General features: G+C 44.5%; 1 protein-coding gene across 7 annotated transcripts in view; it reads right to left on the bottom strand.

The window, feature by feature from the left end:
* TUB (TUB bipartite transcription factor) overlaps positions 1-17766 on the bottom strand; it is a 146725-nt gene extending 128959 nt beyond the window's left edge. For 2 of the 7 annotated variants that reach the window (XM_048305758.1, XM_048305760.1), the window contains exon 1: positions 17515-17766. In XM_048305758.1, the coding sequence (XP_048161715.1) occupies positions 17515-17570 (56 nt within the window). In that variant the 5' untranslated portion in view covers positions 17571-17766. The remainder of the gene's footprint in view (positions 1-17514) is intronic. The other 5 variants (XM_048305755.1, XM_048305761.1, XM_048305757.1 and 2 more) reach the window with 3 other exon arrangements.
* Between the last annotated feature and the right edge of the window lie 685 nt (positions 17767-18451).

Below are 18451 nucleotides of genomic sequence, written 5' to 3'. Positions count from 1 at the left end.
TGGAAGGAACCTTAAAGATCATCTATTTCCAAGTGCCTGGCATGGGCAGAGATGCCATCCACTAGATAAGTTTACTCAAAGCACCATCCAACCTGTCCTTGAACACTTCCATGCATGGGGCAGCCAAAACTTCTCTGGGCAACCTATGCCAGTGCCTCATCACCCCCACAGCAAAGGATTTCGTTCTGATATCTAATCTAAGTCTCTGTTCCTTTCGTTTAAAACCATTCCCCCATGTCCTATCACTATCAGCCTGTGTAAAAAGTCACTCTCCCTCTTTTTTATAATCCTCAAGAATAGGACAGCACAGTCATAAGTCAGGCCCAGCTGTTGGCAAACATTCTCCCTTGTCTGTGCTGGACCTCATATAAGGCTGCTCTGCCCATCACAGAAATTTTAACAGATGGGAGAGAGTTTGACATTTTATATCATGTAGTGAAATGCCAGACGTCGGCAGGGCACAAGAGGGCACCCGGCGTTCCCACTCCACCTTCTGCATCCTCCAGAGGGCATCTGGAGTCCTTGCCCATGAATCAGATCCGCCCTCTCCTCCCTGCGCTGTGGAGGAGGCAGCAGCTCTCCACTGCAGCAAATCATCTGTCAGTTCTTGTTGATGCCATATTCCCCTTCATGCCCTCAGACTGCATCTTTACAGAACATGCCTGTAAAGATTAATGTTTAGAAGAGCCCTAAGTGTTGATGAGACCACCCTTGGAGAGCTCACACTGCTAAGATTCTGGTCTTTAACTCATGGTTTTCCAGCTGAAGCTGAAGGCAGTTGCCTAGACAACAAGTCTGATTCAGCAGCACTGAATTGTCAGGGCAACAATCTCTGGCCATACCTGGGACGTGCTAAACAGCACAACCAGCCAGCAGACATGGGAGGTGACACCCAAAAACTGCAATTTAAAAGGGTAAAATCTTCCGCTAGGGTTATGTGGAAAGCCGAAGCAACTTTGCACTTGTCCACGTCAAAAAGCTGAGTACAGTTACTTCACATAAAGAAAGAAAACTATTTTTTACTATTTTGGCAAAAGAAATAATCCTGTCTCAGCATAATAGGAACCCATATAACATGAATATGTACAGCCTTTCAATGGTTTGTAGACAGCATCCTCTGTTTACACTGTCACCATCTTTTGGGGGATATCACTGATGGAACGTGGGAGGAAAGTCACTGTGTTGCTCATGTAGAATTTGCTCTCCATTTCTTGATGGAGCAAGGCACTTGTATTTATTTCCAGTTTTAAACATTTCTTCCACTGTGTTTTCTTTTAGAATATTTAAACTTTAAGGAAATACATGCCCAAAATGTATTGAAGGATGAGTGGGGAGGGGGAAGGAAAGTCACAGTACTATGTAGTCATCTCTTATTTAAACTAATTTGGACGCCCTTGAAAATATTTGAACTTTTTTTCCCTCCAAATTTAGCCAGTCTTATGAGACATTAATTATTCATTTCCCCAATGTATTTCAAGCAGAGCAATCATAATTAAATAAAAAGCCCATTTATTCTGCTTGACCATCTCTCCATGTATTAAACTGTATTTTAACTGTTTTAGGGGTGTGGACGATTTGGGTTGGAGCTAGTGCTAAGGCTTTTGGTTATTCTGCTCTCTCACAAACTCTGACAAATTTTGCTAAATTCCAGCATGACCCTGCTTAAAAGTGCCCTAAAGAAAAGTTCTTTTGTTTTGTCATATAGACCTATCCTGCTATAATGGAGATTTTGGATTGAAATTTTCTTTTTTGTTGAGGGGCTGCACAAACTCGCTGAAGCTTCTGGTGTTAAAGCCTCGGTGTTTTTAATATGAGCAAGAGGCTGCTTTGTGGAACATTTTCCTGTGGAATTAGGGAATGTTGTCACATTCTAGTTTAGCTTCACTTGCCACAATTTTTTCTTATTGCTTATCATTATTTGGGTGTAAGGGTCCAGTTTAAGTCACTTTTAATTGCCCCAAAGTCCATTACAAGTTGACCAGCAGGGCTGTCAGGGCTCAGCCATTCCCTTACAAGGAGTTGGGGGGTTCTTATACAATAACTTTTGTGTCTATTTTGTTGTCTGGTGGGGTACAAGAGCCAGCTAAACATAGCTACCATATCTCACCACCCAACCAACCTTAGGCTCCACAGGCCACCAAGCACAGCATCAGCCATGTCACTTGTCCTGCCTGTCACAGGCCAGAGGAACTGTTATGTTTTCAATTCTCCATGAGAACTTCTGCCTGTTTCTGTATTTCTCCTTCCCAACCTGTGTGTGCAAGTGTCAGGCTTATATTTTCTTTATCAGAGGATCAGGAATGACACAGGGATGAAGAGCTGAAAGCAGTATTTTCAGGAGACCAAGGGATTTCAGTGCTTCTCTAAACAGAGTGGGACTTTTTCAGCCTTCAGCCAAAATTGTTACCAATTTCCTATACCTTTAAAGTGCTAGATCTCTTGTTAACTTATGTTTTGGGGGTTTTTTTAAAACCTAAATGTGCTTTTTATATCAAGAATTATGAAGATTGATCAACTAAGCTCACTCACAATATGCCATGGTTGCAATTTGAAAAACATACAAAACATTTGTTTAGCAGACTGATGCTTTGCCTAAATCACAGCTCAATCAGAACCAGACTGGAAATTTGTCATATAAAAAAGGACCGATGCTTGCAAATTTGTTAACTCAACCATCGTTAAAAAAAGTAAACTCAAGTGACCTGGGTTTAAAGTCAACTCACCTGAAAAATCAAGCATCTGAAAAATAAACAACATATCTCCCAGATGAAGTAATTACTTAATTAGTGACAGTAAAGCAATGAGAATCTCATCAGTTTGCTGTTAAACACCAAAGAAGCATTACCATGTATACCTGGCAAACAGTTCTAGGTGACTTGAGAGATCTATTTATGCCAAAAGATGACTGCTAATAACAGGAGCCATTTCACATTCAACACAGGAGAGACTGAGAGCTGAAAAAGTATTTTGGAAGCATCTCAATGATTTTGTGATGATAAAAATAGCATTTTTGTTAATGGCACCTAACCTTGAATACAAAGCCATGCTCCTTCTGTCTGCTTCAAGTTTTCTGCCTTTTGCATTTATAAAATCAGAAGGTATTACAAGATGTATGTGAGTTATCTTACACCTCTTCACAATGACTTGGTAACAAACAACTTTAATGCAGCCAGTGCTGAACTGGGGTTCAAGGACCATTTCTTGGAAATCTGAGAAACACTGAAACCTCAATGAAGAAAATGTGCTCTATTAAATCTGCACCCTGTGGAGGGCTAATAAAAAACCTCTACTGGGTCATAGATACCAGAGTGGTAATAAACCCATGAAAATTGTTGGTTTAGCTATTTTATATCTCTAGTACATGGTGTAGGAAAGGTGTGGCATTCTACCAACATCAGTCAGCCAAATCTGATGCAGCTACACACAGCAACAGGTGTATTAAACTGCTTACCCAAATCCCATCTGCAATTCACTGGACACAAACCCCAAGTTATGTAACTACATTTTAAAAAACATGTTAAAAAAATTGAAGTTTGTGCTGGGACCAGCGTGCCACATTAAGAAGGAGCATCATCCACCTGCACTGCTGCTGGCCTGCTTAAAAACAAAAAAGGCAAATCTCCATGACCACGAAGGATAACAGGCATAGCCCAAACTGAAGGAGGCAACCCAGTCTCCACCATCCCTCCCTCTGCCTTGCAGTTTAAGTGGTGGAGATTTGCCTTGTTTTTATAGGAAAACCTACAGATGGCTGGAAAGGACTGGATAGGGTTACTAAAAATGTTGTCTGTTTTAGCAAGGGGGATGAGCAGGCTCAGAATAAGTTAAATTACGTACACTTCTGCACCATTCTCACTTTTCAATGTGATAGTCTCAATTACAGATGACAGTTTCTATTATTGGAAAAAATGCACTGAGTGAGAAAAAAAAAGTCTCTGGATCTGGCAGGTCTTAGGAAGAAATCCCAGCCCCATGTTAGCAGCCTCCTTATTCTTTGGGAAGGCTTGACCTGCAGGGAGGGAGGAAAGCCTGCTCTGCCATTTATCACAGTGACTTCCAGTTATCTTGTTTTTGGAGACAAACAATGCATCTGGAGGCCTCTGAAAAGCAGGAGCAGGAGTGCACCACTGTGCCTTGGCATGACTGCGTGAGTATGACATAGTTGGACAAAAAAGCCTTTTCATTCCTCCTCCTACAAGAGCCTCAGGGGATTCAGCTTCCTCTCAGTACCTCCTGCAATCTACATAAAGCTATTTTTTGCCACAGGGGCTCAGTGCTGAGTGACTGAGCACTCTGGAGTAACACTTCTTGGTAACACTTATTCTTATTCTTGGTAACCAAACAGCCGCTCAGGGGCTTGCTCATGAAACAAGCCCAAAATGGGGGGAAATGTGCAGGAAAACTGCCCAAGACTGGCTTCCTCAAAGCTTCATAACAGCTGGAGGGTGAAGGATAGTCCATTTTCTATAGACATGTTTCCTAACTTTCCAGGCGGCTCTGCCTCAGAGAGTGCTGAGCAGCTTTAGGGATGGCTGTGACATGTCCCAGGAGCTGCCTGCCTTCTAATCCATGGGAGCACCGACACTATTGTCAGGACACCAAAATTTGAGGGGTTTGGGAGGTCCAGGACCCTTCAAAACTACCCAATTTTGGGGTCCTGGACCCTAAATTGGGCATTCAAGACACTAAATTTGAGGATATGGGGCAGTCTGGACACCAAAATGAGGGGGCAGAAATCTGGGGGCTGGGGGGGTCAGCACCCTAAAATTCAGCACCCAGAAATCTGACCCCAGAATTTGGGGGTCAGAACCCAAAATTAAGCATTCAAGAGCCTAAATTTGGGTTTTTGGGGAGTCCTGGGCCCGAAATTTGGGGGCTTCAGGATGCAAACTCCAGGGAAGAGACCTCACTTCCAGATGAAAATATTGTTTCTGATGAGTGTCTTAAGCCAGCAAATAGGAATAAGGTGTGTTTATTCAATTAATTAGAGCTTTGGAATTGATTCAATTAAAAAATGGGAAGGAGTTATCACTTGCAACATTGAGCAAGGCACGTGACTATGATATCTTTAGGCAGGTGGAAAAAAGGAATGCACGTGCAGGATTTGAGGCAGGGGAGCTACGTGAGCTTAGCACAGCTGAACTCACACGTCGCAATTGGATGCATGTTTGGGAGGAAGATTCCCCATTCCTTCTCCCCTTTGGTAACAGGTATTTTGAGAGTGGAGGAGAGGAAAGGCAGGACATCAACACCTCTGCCCACGTCATTTCCTATACGGGGAATCACAGAAGCAATAGAATGGGTTGGGTTGGAAGGGACCTTAAAGATCTTCTTGTTCCAACTCCTCTGCCAGGGGCAGGAACATCTTCCACTAGACCAGGTTGCTCAGTTCCCCATCCAGCCTGGATTTGAACACTTCCAGGGATGGGGTATCCACAACTTCTTTGGACAACCTGTTCGGGTGCCTCACCACCCCCACAGTAAAAATGTTTTTTCAAATATCCAGTCTAAACCACCTCTCCTTCAGTTTGAAGCCATTTCCCCTTGTCCTGTCACTACATGGCCTTGTAAAAAGTCCCTTTCCATCTTTCTTAGCCTTCTCTTTTCCAGGCTGAACAATCCCAGCTCTCTCCGCCTTCCCTCATAGGAGAGATGCTCCATCCCTCTGATCATCTTGGTGGCCTCCTCCTGACTCACTCCAACAGCTCCATGTCCTTCCTGTGCAGGGGAACCAGAGCTGGATGCAGCACTGCAGGTGGGGTCTCACCAGAGCAGAGGGGCAGAATCCCCTCCCTCATCTGCTGCTCTGATTTGGATGCAGCCCAGGATATGGGTAATTTCTGGGATGCAAGCACACATTGCCGGGTCATGTCCAGCCTCTCAGCCACCGTTATCCCCGAGTCCTTCTCGGCAAGTCTCCTCTCCATCTCCGCATCTGGGCTTTCCTGTACTGCAGAGGTGCCTGGCTGCACACCTGCCACAGCACACACAAGGCTCCCAGCTCTGCAAAGCCGTGCTCCCACTGCACAACCACCACACTGTAATACCAATTCAGAATGTGATTAAATACCTCAAAATGACAGCTCGTATTTTTCTGGCCAACTGGCAGATAGTGCACTATCAAGACAGTGCAGATTTAGTACAGGAAGCAATTGAATCCTTCATGCAACAGCTCAGAGAAGTGAACACCTGTGAAGATCCTCCCTCACTTTTCTGTAGCCTTGTCCACTGCTAAGGCGCATCAAATATAATACCTATTTGGGTTTGGGTTGGTTTTTTTTTCATGGTCCATTACCAGGGGTGTAACTTCCTTAAAACTGGAAAGAAAAGACAAGACAGTAAAGTAACAGAAAAAAAAGAATACAAAAGAGAGGGCTTGAAAGAGATGGAAGCAAACAAACAGTCTTTCTAAACTTCCTGTATTGTCAATGGAGTATTTCCTGCCCCAACACCTTTCCAGACTGAGGGATGAAATATGGACTTGGTTAAAAAAACCTCACCTACTGGCCCTAGAAGTCTCCTAGAATATCCAACATCTGAAAAGCATCAAAGAAAAGATGAAGTTCCCAGTCACAGGACAAACAAGATGGCAGAGCAAAGAGCACGCTGGCAGCTCCCAGGGAGTGTCATGGAGTGAACTTCACAGTAAACATCTAGTTCTAGAGACTTTACCTCTTCCAACATCCAACAAGGAACATCCCTCCTACACATGGGTGAGCAGAAGATGGAGAGTGGCTGGTTGATGTCAGCAATCCAATTCCCTGAGACGTGCTGGATAACACTTCTTGCTTCCTCAGCCATGTTCTGTGTCTTCTATTATAGATTATTTTTCCTTTTACATCCATAGACCACAGTATTCATAAGCCCATCTGGGGCCAGGGCAGAGAGCACGAGGCTGTAGTTAAATGTCAGCCCACAAGTCTGTAACCAAAACAAAGCTGAACTCAAATTTAAACAATCAGTATCTCTCAGTGGGACCTTCCCCTGGTACCTGTGCTCTTCTTCTTTCATTTAGCAAAGCCTCGTGTACAGCATCCAGGAAAAGGTGAATTTTAAGTCAGACCAACAAGCATTTAAGAACAGTGTCCCCATATCACAGACAGTGGGATCTGAGCATATATTTGAATAGTTTGTTGCACAGGAATGGGGTTTTCAGTTGTCCCCCCTCAAAAAAAAAGTTATAAACCTGCTGTAATTTATGCACAGAAAAACTTGACAGTGCCTAAGTTCTAAGGGTGCATAAGTTATAACTTATAGACCTCCCATAACTTATGCATGGAAGAAGTTGACAGTACTTGTGGACAGGATCCAAGTAACATTAGAAAACCTTCTTGCATAATTTCTGCACCATATTAAACAATTCAATCTGAGATATTTCAGAAGAGGCTCGTTAAGGGGCTCTAGTATTGTTCTCTGCTAAATAATGTGTTTTATTACTCCCTCTCTCCATACCTATTCTTATCCAAGTCATCTACCCTGACTTGCCAACTACCTACACAAGAGTGGTGAAGAGAAACTTAATTAAAAAAAAAAAAAAAAAAGGATACTCTTTATTTCCAGCATTGACGTTGAAATGTTCATATTTCATTTACTGTACACAGAATTCAGAATTTTTGTACAGCTGCACTGAGACTGAGATGACACCAAAAAAGGTAAACGTGGACATTACAATTATAGAAAAAAAGCAGTTGTTGGAGGAGAAGTCAGACTTTCAAATGCACTCAGAGTCTCATGCCACTGCTGGAACACCACACTGCTACTGGAGGCACAAGCACTTTCATGCTGCTCGGTACATCAGCAGAATAAATCCACAAAAATACCAGCAGCTTCTCTTTGTGACCAAGTCTAGACCAAATAACCAGCCAGGAAGGTAAATGCTAAGATGCAAATTGATATTCTTTGCAATGTTGTTCTCAGCATGATTCAAAGGAATCACAGCAAAGGGATTTAGGCACATATTTCATAGCATGGAGACAATCCCACAGTTCAATAGGGGCAAGGTGAAAGCAAAGAGAGATTTTTTAGCAGAAAGATAATCGTCAATGGCAAAAAAATTCAAGCTGAGTCAGAGATAAATGCATAGCTTCCCCTATCAAGAGAGGTTAGCATAGCAGGAACTGCACTCAGCCTCACTTTGCACCCATAATCCAGGGCTGTTCCCACAGCACAGCTTCCCCAGGCTGGGTGGGAATGCTCCTCATGGGATGGCCAGAGAAGCACTGCAGAGCACTCATACTTGTTAATTAATGATGAAAGCTTTCACACAAACAAGTGCCAAGTTGTGTACCAAGATGGGAACAGATCCTTGTCTCCCACTCTCAGAGCAAGGTTTCTTTCAGCTCTTAACTCAGCATCTCATTGGTTTATGCTATCAAATCTACAGCACAGCCAAGACAACAGGAAAACCTCACTGCCACAGATAAGCAAAACAAATGCTTCTGCTTTTACAGATATTTTAGTTGAATTACATTTTAAAAAAACCTATTAGCCTATGCAGATTTCCCAGTGAATCAATCAAATGTATACAACTTATCATAACAATATTACAGTGAACAAAACAGAGTTTGGTCACCACATTTGAGCTTCAATTGCTCTCCCAGGCATATTTGAGACGCCTGTAGTCCCAACCTGTCCAGGAGGATGCCTGGTGGCATCCCCAGGAGCACAAGAGCGGGGCTGCAGGCAGCAAGGCCTTTTGCCTTATTGGCAGCCAAGACCTGATGCCCAGGGGAGACAGTAAATATCAGGAAAATATCACCACCTTCTTTCCCAGCCTCGGAGGCAAAAAGCAGTTAATGCACTTAATGGTACCATATTTGAGATTATATATTTCATAATCCCCACAGTCAGACTGAAGATCAACTCTAGGAGCTCCAAAAATTATGAATATGAGTAGCTGTGGCTTAGCCTCAGCCCTCTTGCAAACAGCAGCCCACCTGCATCTGGAGCTGATGAGAGGAGTGCAGCTTCACCTAAGGTATAATTCAAGCATCAACAAATATATAACATTTGTATAATACTGTGTGGTTGCTCATTATTTTTCATACAAGAGAGCAAACAACATCTGTGTAATATAGCTACCAAATACAAGTGGACAGTGGGAACAAAATCTCTGATTTTCAACAAGTCTGGAACACTAATTCTCAGCTCTGATTTAAGGCTCGTTCTTATTTTTTAGTTCAAAGCTCCTTTCCTTGCTATACATACACCTGCATTCCAAGCAATTCCAAGTAAATTGCCTTGGATCTCAGTACACCCATTGCTTCAGGAATCATTTTACTTTTGCAAAAGGATGAATGAAAACAGCCCAGAGTCTGATAGGAACATCTTTGGCTGTAGTATCCAACATCCCATACTCTTGGAGTGAATCCTCTTACTGTGATTAGCAGAAGAACAGAAGGGTTGTAAGGAGGGACTTAAGTGGGCTTTGGCCTCAGCCAGGGTTCATAGCCCAGGCTGGCTCCTCTGCTTCTTGTGGCCCACATTGAGTTTCAAAATCCTCACTAATTAAATACATTCAACGGATTTCTAGGAAGGTGAGAAGAAAAATGAAGCGTGCCAGAGAGAAAAAGAAGCGTGTATGCTGCATGCTGAAGGGGGAAGGAGGAGTGAAATCTGAGGTGGTGGTGATATGGGGGATGCGGTTACTGGGAAAATGTGGCAGGGTATCTGTGCACACCGAAGAACACAGGTGGGGAGAAAACCACAGCAGGCAAAATCACAGCTTCCAAGAGGAGGAGACATTTATCTATCAGTGTCTGGGTTTTAGGCCTGCTGAAGCACAGAATGCCATGGAAGGAAAGCTACTGCCAAGACCTTCAAGTCTTCTGTTCACACAGTAGGCTGGAGTCCTGCTCCAATCCCACTGATTCTGAGCTCCCTCTCAGCATTTACCTATTACTCACTTGCTGCTAGTAAGACAAGGCTGTAAACTATTCATTATTTAGATGGCAGCTTCTTTTCCCCTCCAGAAATCTGCACTGTGCAAGTTAGCTCCTGTGAGATTTACTTAGGCCCTCCTAACTAAACCCAGCTAAATCCACTGACCACATGTGTCGTTCTTGGTCACAACACTGCCTCACACGTACATAAAAATCAGCTCACCTGCTTTACAGTATTTAATAAGGAACATCTCCCAGTTTGCCTACTGGCCCCTCTCTTCATTTCCTCCTTCTGATTCATCTGCACCTTCCTACCAAAAAGTCTTTTCTAGTCTAAGTGCACTGTTTCCAAACCAGATGATAACTCCATTCTGAAAACTGGTTCAAATCTACTAGACCCTGTTACGAAGCCCAAGTTTCATTATTCTTCCTAAAACTAGACAAATTATGCTAAAAAGCAGAGCACTTTATTTGTTCCACCTAAGATGTAAAGAAATACGATGGAGGGATAAACTAACTTTAAGGAGAAGCTTCAGTTTGGGAAAGCCCATGCAGCTGTTCTTCAATAGTACTGCATTAAAAAGGACCAAAATTCAAGTGAGGAATAAAGCAAAAACGTGGTTCTATTATTAGAAACCCGAGCATCCTGCAGACAGGCAAAACAATCTGTGTGCAGCCAGCCTCTCCTGGACTGACTCTGATTGATAGCCCCTGTCAAGTCCCTCCAGACCTGTGCCTTCCTCAGAAAGCTCTCTGGGAGCATCTTTTACCAACCAGGCAAATTCCTTGGCTTTTGGTAGGATCTTACGTTACAGCTCTGCAGAACAACCTGTGAGAGCATACATAGAAGAGCCACATTAATGAATTGGCCTTGATACTCCAGGAGTCCCAGGAGAAGATGTTTGAGCAGGATTTTCAAGTTGGAAAAGTTTCACTTCAAGAAGTATTTTTTAAAGGATTGCCAGCAAACTCTGAGAAGACAGGAGTGAACCTAGGTGAGCTTGCCCACAGTTCCTCGAGAACAGATCAATAGTTTAACATTAATGTCAATGACATCAGTGCCTGGAGGGGCTATGAGGAAACTGTTCCACCCTCCAAACAGCCATTCATGTTCAAAGGTAGCAGAAATGCATGGTATGGAGGAGGAAGAGGGTGCTGGGGGTGCACGAAATAATAAAACTTCAAAACAAACTGGACTGTTTCCGAAACAGAAGAGCACTGACTCTGGAATTACAGCATCTAGACATGACCTTGTCTCCTTAAGGACCCACGAATTGGTGAAGGAATTTGAACTGGAACATTTACCTGACAGGTAAGTAAGTAACTGGATGTTTGACAGTGTGGCAGTTTGTCACAGTGACACAACCATAGCACACCACAGCACCAGTAGGATAAAAGGAATCAAACACACAACACAGCAAGCTCATAAAAATAATGAAATAATATCATATTTTTCAAGCAAGATGACTTAGCTGTCTGATCATCTATGTAGGAGACTTCTAGAGACAAATTACAACTTAAAAAGTACTTTTGAAATTGATTTTGAGCTGATTTGTTGACAATTTGCACTGCAAAGACCTGTACTCCTCTGGGAGCATATTTGTTTTCATATAAGCTCTTGGAATCTTCCCCTGTTCTTGACCTCAGCCTTCAAGCATTTCAGATATATCCAAGCACTGGCTAGCATCCCTCTCTTCTACAAGTACAGGTGGCTGCTGGCTGAACTCAGCCTGGTCATCTCAACTGGGCATCCCACTGTGTCAACAGCTGGGATGGCTCTTCTGTCCTGATTCATTTCTGAAGGGGAAAACCACCTCTGTTGGCGTTCAGCCATGAAAGCTATTCCTCAGACTTCCATTAGTAGTGGCATTTACACAAATCACATATTGGAGAGAGAAAAGGTTTTCTTTTAATGATAATGCAGATCATGAGTGACATGGTTGATTTTTCTTCAAGGTATAAGCTAATGCTGAGAGCGGCAGTGAGAGCACAAAGAGTATCTGATAGTTCAGAGTGGCAGGGTTCCATCTTCCCTGCATTGTGCGTGGATTCAGGTACAGCAGAGACTGGCAATTCTGTGCTCCAGCGCCAGAGATGAGGCACTTAATGTGTCTTTTAGACATGGTGACAAAAGGCATTCACATGGAGTGTGCAATAAGACCACAGAGCAAGGACAGAGAAAAGTGCTAATAAGAGACCCAGAGCAGCATTTCTTGTGGTACATCACCTTTCATGGCCAGTTTCATTGGTTTCCTATTCCTCCTTCTACCCTGAAGAAAGCTTGGGTTGTCTTTATGGTTCAAGAGACAACCTGAAGGCAGGATTTAAGCACAAAGATTTACAGAGACCTTGGAACTTTTGTAGAGGCCTGTAACTGTACTGACAAAAGATGTGTATATTTTGTGTCGATTTTTATTGCAAGCTAAGACTCAAGTGATTCTCTCCTTCTTGCTGAAAATTCCTAACTAATGTTACCTGCATATATTATGTTACTACGGATAAACCAAAGACCAGCTGTAATACTAACTTTCCTTTAAAAACTTACCCTTCACTCTCACTACTGAGCTTCTGGCTGTGATTTTTACTGCTCCAAACACCAACCACAGAATCATTTATGTTGGAAATGACCTTGAAGATCAAATCCAACTATTAAACCAGCACTGCCAAGTCCACCACTAAACCATGTCCCTAAGTGTCACATCAACATGGCTTTTAAATACCTCCAGAGATGGAGACTCAGCCAGTTCCCTGGGCAGCCTGTTCCAGTGCTTGCAACTCTTTCAGTGAAGAAGTTCTTACATTTGTTAGGATTGTCATGCTGTACATAAGCCAAGTAGGTTTAAATTATATTCTCAGGCTACTTTTGTTTAAGAAGCTTTAAAATTTCTTCTTCAGGGAAGCCGGAGCTGAAGTTTCCTCTCCCACACCTCTCTGCAAGGCTGTCACAAGTCTCTGGAGAATTCACACACTCCAAGGGTGTGCTGCCAATCAACACAAAACATTCATCCTGAGCATGGGAGGATGCACATGAACACACCTCAGATCGTTCCTAGTGCCTTGACTTAAGGAAAGAAACATCCCTCCCAAACTCTAGGTTCTCCTATGTCATTAAGATGCTTTACTATGAAAGAAAAACAAAGAACCTAATTCCAGCAAACTAAAAGCACAACACTGATAAATTTATAAGGATTTCTGCATCTGTTACATGAATGTTTTATTCTGGCTTCATTTGAGGGTTGGCTGAGTCTCCTCCTTTTGTTCCATAGAACATCTTTCACTTTTTGTCCCCCTCAGATGCTTTGTCCAATGATTACAGCTTTAAAGGTACCTCATCCAGGAGGAAACACCTGAAGACACAAGAAGGCAGAGGAGAGAAGGCTGGCTTGGCTGCAATTAGAGAGGAGCTGCTCTTTGGTGTAGTCAAAGTGCACTCGCTGCAGCAAACCTGTGCATGCTTCAGGATTTCACAGATGCTACTTCAAAGAAGAGAAGGAAAAAGTTAAGTTTCCCTAAGACAACATTTTTGGATGAAGTTTGGAGGACAGCCCCAGTTTACTGACTGATGAAAGCATGTCCCAGAAAAATCAAGGTAGAGGAGTCTAAAAACCTTCAAAAACTAAGATCGAAACCTTCCAACACCATGACCCAAATACACTGTCACAGCTTTTCAACACAGGCTAAAAAAAGACAAAACCAGAAATAGCAGCTTCAAAAAGAAGTAAAAAACAACACTGATATCCAGAATAGACCAAAGATACAGATCAATAGAAAAAAGTTTCAAGCTGTCTCAAACAGTTGAAACATCCTGACAGTAGGTATCCCAAAATATACTTCCAAACGCTGGTGGATAAAACCTCTATCATTCATAGTGTGGTAATTAGTGAGGCCAGGATGGCTGAAGTCCTCCAGGAAAGAAATAGAAAGTCTAGAGACAAAATGAAGAGAGAAAAGGGTAGAAAAACTATGGATGTATCGGTCTCAGGAAGAAATGTGAGAAAGATTGGATGACTTCACATCTGGTATTTTGTTTCGGTTTGTTGGTTTTTTTGTAAAAAAAAAAAAATCTTTGTTCATGCATAGGTATAATGCAGAGGTTACCTGTTCCTTCTGCAAAGCTTCCTGCAGCTCCTGAAGAAATCCTTCTGGACCAGCTGTAAGAGCTAAGCACAGTCCACCTTGCACAGTTTTTCCAAATGTGGACTGCAGATTCCCATTCTGCAGTACTTGCCCATGTATTTGATTTCAAACTGGTCTTCTGTGACCATGGATTGACTGAATTCGGATGCTTTCCTAAATTGTGCCTTCAATGGAATTCAACTACATCCATGGTATCAGAGCTCCCTCAAGCCTTCATGAGCACCATTTTGACCTTCAGGGGTCAAATTTGGGTGGTGTTGTTGAGGTTTAAACATTTGATAGTCTGGTCACCAGCCGCTGTGAGTGCTAGAAAGGACTCAGGTGTTCCAGCTCATGAGAATGTCTCTTCAGTCTTGTAGCAGCCAAAAACTATTCCCCATTTTCACCTTCCTATCATATTAATGACTCTGAGCTTTCATTTCCAGCCGGAAAGATGGGAAGTGCTGGGTAAAACCTCCACTTGCCACCTCTATTTGCAGACAGCACTAGCATGAGGAGGTTTCAAGCATCTCCAAGAGCAAGGGCCTGCATGGTTCCCAAAGAAATCTGGGAGGAAGCAGCAAGAGTGCTGATGGGTACCAGCCCAGCTGCCAAAACCTGCACCAGCACTGAACACAGAAAGCTTGGAAGAGAACAAGTTTGGACTCTGCCCTGGAAGATGAGCATTTCTGCACACGGAGGGACCACAGGTATGGTGAGCAGGTAGGGTGATGCTCAAGAGGAAAAGAAACCAAACAGAAAATGAATATAAACTGTCCAGAAAACAACTTATCACTAAGGGCAGAAGGTGAAGGAGAAGCATTATTGTACCCTGGAAGTTAGCTATCTGAACTCAGAGTTCTGAGTGTTTCTAGGACCACAAAATATCCCAGTCTTTGTTTAAATTGCTGCCCGTTCTCTGCTTTCAGCTGGCAATGTTCAGAGTGACCAGGAAATTACACAGCACTGAAATGGGAGGAAGGCAAAGATGTGCACAAGATAAGGCTGGACTTTTAGGAAAGCCAACAAGCCACATGTGGAAATACCACGTGATCATTAAGAGTCTTTTCCAATTGTACCTGTTTCTTTTTCACACATACACTGGTCTAGGCTGGGGGAGGGAGTGGGGGAAAACTTTCCCAAACTTGGAAACCAAAGTTTCCCCTTTGGTTAGGAGAGCAGCTGAGGGGAACTGTGCTGAACGGGGCTCCCTCACCTCGAGTTTTGCAGTCGAGTGATTGGACTCACTCTTTGTTGCACAGATTATCTGCAGGAACAACCTGTGCATATCCTGGGCAGCAAGCCTAAGGGCAGACCACAATCCTAGGCCCAAATACTGAGATACACAACAAATGTCAGATAAACCCCACTAGAAAAACATCCGCATGCTGCACACAAGAGCGTGGCCATTTAGAGGGGACACGGCAACTCCCCTCATTTCCATGGGGAAAAATCCATGCATGCATCTTATGGAGTCCAAAGGCCAAAACTTTAGTTTAATTAGTTTAATTTCACAGATGATGTGTGGTTTCTTTTTTAATTATGGATGCAATTGTGTTTACGGGAGGCAGCACCTGCTCCATTGGCCCCCTCCCTCTATTCCTGCTGATTCATGGATGCCAACACAAGAGGATTACCTGGGTGTGCATCCCAAGAAAAAGTTGTTGGCCTTCACGCACTGCTTGGCTGTTCTCAGGGCTGTCCACATGTCTCTGCCTGAAACACTCTGCCACAGAGCTGCCACCCTGAGAGCAGCTGGCACTTCTGTGGCCACTGGTGAGTGAGACCAAAGCTGGGACATGCTCCAAATGCAAACATCAGCCACCAGGGTTTGAGATACAAGAGAGTTAGCTGCTTCTCCTGCCAGGTACCTGGGCACAAGAGGGATGTGGAAGGGCAGGCTCAGTCTGAGAGAACAACTCTGCACTGGTTTTCAGAAGAAGACTGTGGGTAAAAGCTGTGATTCACTCCTCATCCTCATAGCACTGAAATATATATATGGTACACAGGCATCAGTTCGATTTATTAGGAAAAATCCCCAACTCTGGAAACTGGTCACCAAAAAACCAGCCTGGGCACTGAAATGTTGCATTTCTGCCCCAGGTGAAGTAGGAGAGCCAAGCAGGGTGGACACACAAGTGCAGAATGTTCCCAGGCGAAGGCCGATGAACATTCATCAGTGACTTCTCTGTCAGGGTCAGGAAGACTGAGAACTGGATAAATAGATTGCAAGCAATATAGAAGGTTAGATCACAGTGTGATAGCACTGGGAGAAAACCTCCAAGAGGAGTTTGTGTGAAGTGTTTGGATTGTTTACTGCAGGGTTAGAATATTGAAACTGCTGTAAACTTAGGCTGCGTGGGATAGACTGACACTTCAGGGTCTCACTGCTGCTCTGTGAGGACGTGGCATCAGATGAAAAGGATCCTCTGCATGGGATAATACATGCATAAAATCACAGCTTGTTGTATAACTCAGTTTTAATTCACAAACACACTTTTTCTTTAAAGAAGACATTGTTCCATTGGCACCACTGTATCTGTATTTTCACTGCTGAGGCAATGGGAATGCACCAAAAATGAGTGCAGCTCTCTAGATGCACATATAAAACATACGTACCCACGCACCCAGGGAGCGTGGGCAACACTAAATACCTGGTTGAGCACTAAAAACCACTTCCAAGGGCTATTTCTTCAGAATATTGTGGTGGCTTGTGGTAGAGATTCAGTGAGATGCTAATACTGCTTATGCTTAGCATTTCAGGTGTAACATTTACACAGACAAAACAAAAAAAGGAAAAAAACCAAAAGAAAATGAAAAGAGTATGAAGTTGGTACCTTTTTTTTTTGATCCAGGCTTGAAGAACTGTTAGTCACAGCTGCAAATCACATTAAAACAGAACTAATTCTGCAATAAATTTCTGTTTCCCGGAAGAGGGAAAGCACACATGCTGGTATGAAACACAGTGGCAATATTTCAGCTGTCTCAATGAGACACCAAGTCCAGCCCTCTCAGTTCTGTGGTACCTGGGCTGCACATACTGTTTACTTGAAAACATCACTCTTTAGCTACATCCTGGCTCCCTGCCACCTTCATTCCCCTAGCTTTAGTTTACATTTTTTGAAAGCTTCGAGCAGCAGTTCCTACAGACCACCTTTTGGAAGTCTGGGTGACTGCTGAGGTGATTAGTGCATCTCAGAGCCCTGCTTGGAGGAGAGAGCCTGGGAAACATTTGCATTCAGGGCTGGGAGCACCCCCAGTCTGGCCACGCCAGGGTGAAACTCCCACCCTGGTCTCCAGACAAACACCTGCTAAACATCAGCAAAAGCCACTGCTGGAGTTACTGGGAACACAGGGCGTCCCGAGACTGGAAAAGCAGCATCAGTAAAGGGTTTTGCTTCCCTGAAGAGGGCTCCCCATCTCGGTTTATACAAACAGCGTGATGGTTTTACAATATAAGGAAGGGAAAAAAAAGAGAAAAAAAGAAAACAACAAACCAAACCAAGACAGACAATACCTGTTGTAACTCCATCTACTGTAAGACATGTTCCTGTTGCTGCTGACACCATCCATCTCCGGCTCGGCTACGGCGCTTCCAGCATGGCTCGTGTGCTGCGGGCAGGGCTGCCGGGCCGGGCGGTCACACACCTGCCTGCGGACGGGCCCGCCCCGGGGATGAGCGCAGCCGCCTCCGGCCCTGCGCGGCACCGCCGAAATTCACCGCGGAGCAGCGGCTTCGCATCGAGCTCTGGGCGCCCGGAGCAAACCACTGCCACTGCCGGGGAGGGAGGAGGAGGAGGAGGAGGCAGGGAGGGATGAAGAGAGGGGGAGGCTCCTGGGGTCCCCGCCGAGGGCGCTGGATGCTTTCAGCCAGCCGGCAGACAGGGAGACGCGCAGGTAATAAACTGGGGCTAAGCCGCTTAAGAGATATTCGGCGGGGCTGTGCTGAGGAGAGCAGCGGCTTGTGCGCCTCTTGCTCCGGCACACGCGCCTTATTTATTTATTTATCCTGGTTGCCACAGATACGGGTCCATTGCGCTGACATCAGCCGCCTCCCACCCACCGCCGGTCCCCGGGTCTCGCCAGCACGATCTTCTAGGCACACACTGATCCCATCCCTGCCCGCGGGGTCAGGCTGGGAGCCGGCTGCGGGCAGGCGGCTCCTCAGGATCATCTCCGCTCAGGGACACGGCCTTGCCGCTCACCTCCCGCTCCGCAGCCCCTGCACCTGGCAGCTGGGCGGGCAGGGGGCACTCAGAGCGCAGAAAAAACGTTTTGCACTCCCAATTTCAGTCACTGGTTTTGCACAGTGCATGGTCCCAGTTCGCCCCAGAGCCGCGACATGAGAGCCCTCCATCCTCAGCCTGCCTCTTCCTGAGCTGGGTACAGGACCGAAGGCCGAACCACCCCTCATGGCTCCTGCCCACACGGCCCTGGTGGGGACAGCAGCGTTC

This window comes from Corvus hawaiiensis, chromosome 6, assembly GCF_020740725.1.
Source record: "Corvus hawaiiensis isolate bCorHaw1 chromosome 6, bCorHaw1.pri.cur, whole genome shotgun sequence".
NCBI lineage: Eukaryota > Metazoa > Chordata > Aves > Passeriformes > Corvidae > Corvus > Corvus hawaiiensis.
The sequence above is the reverse complement of the archived record's forward strand: the minus strand, read 5'-3'. Positions and strand labels throughout refer to the sequence as shown.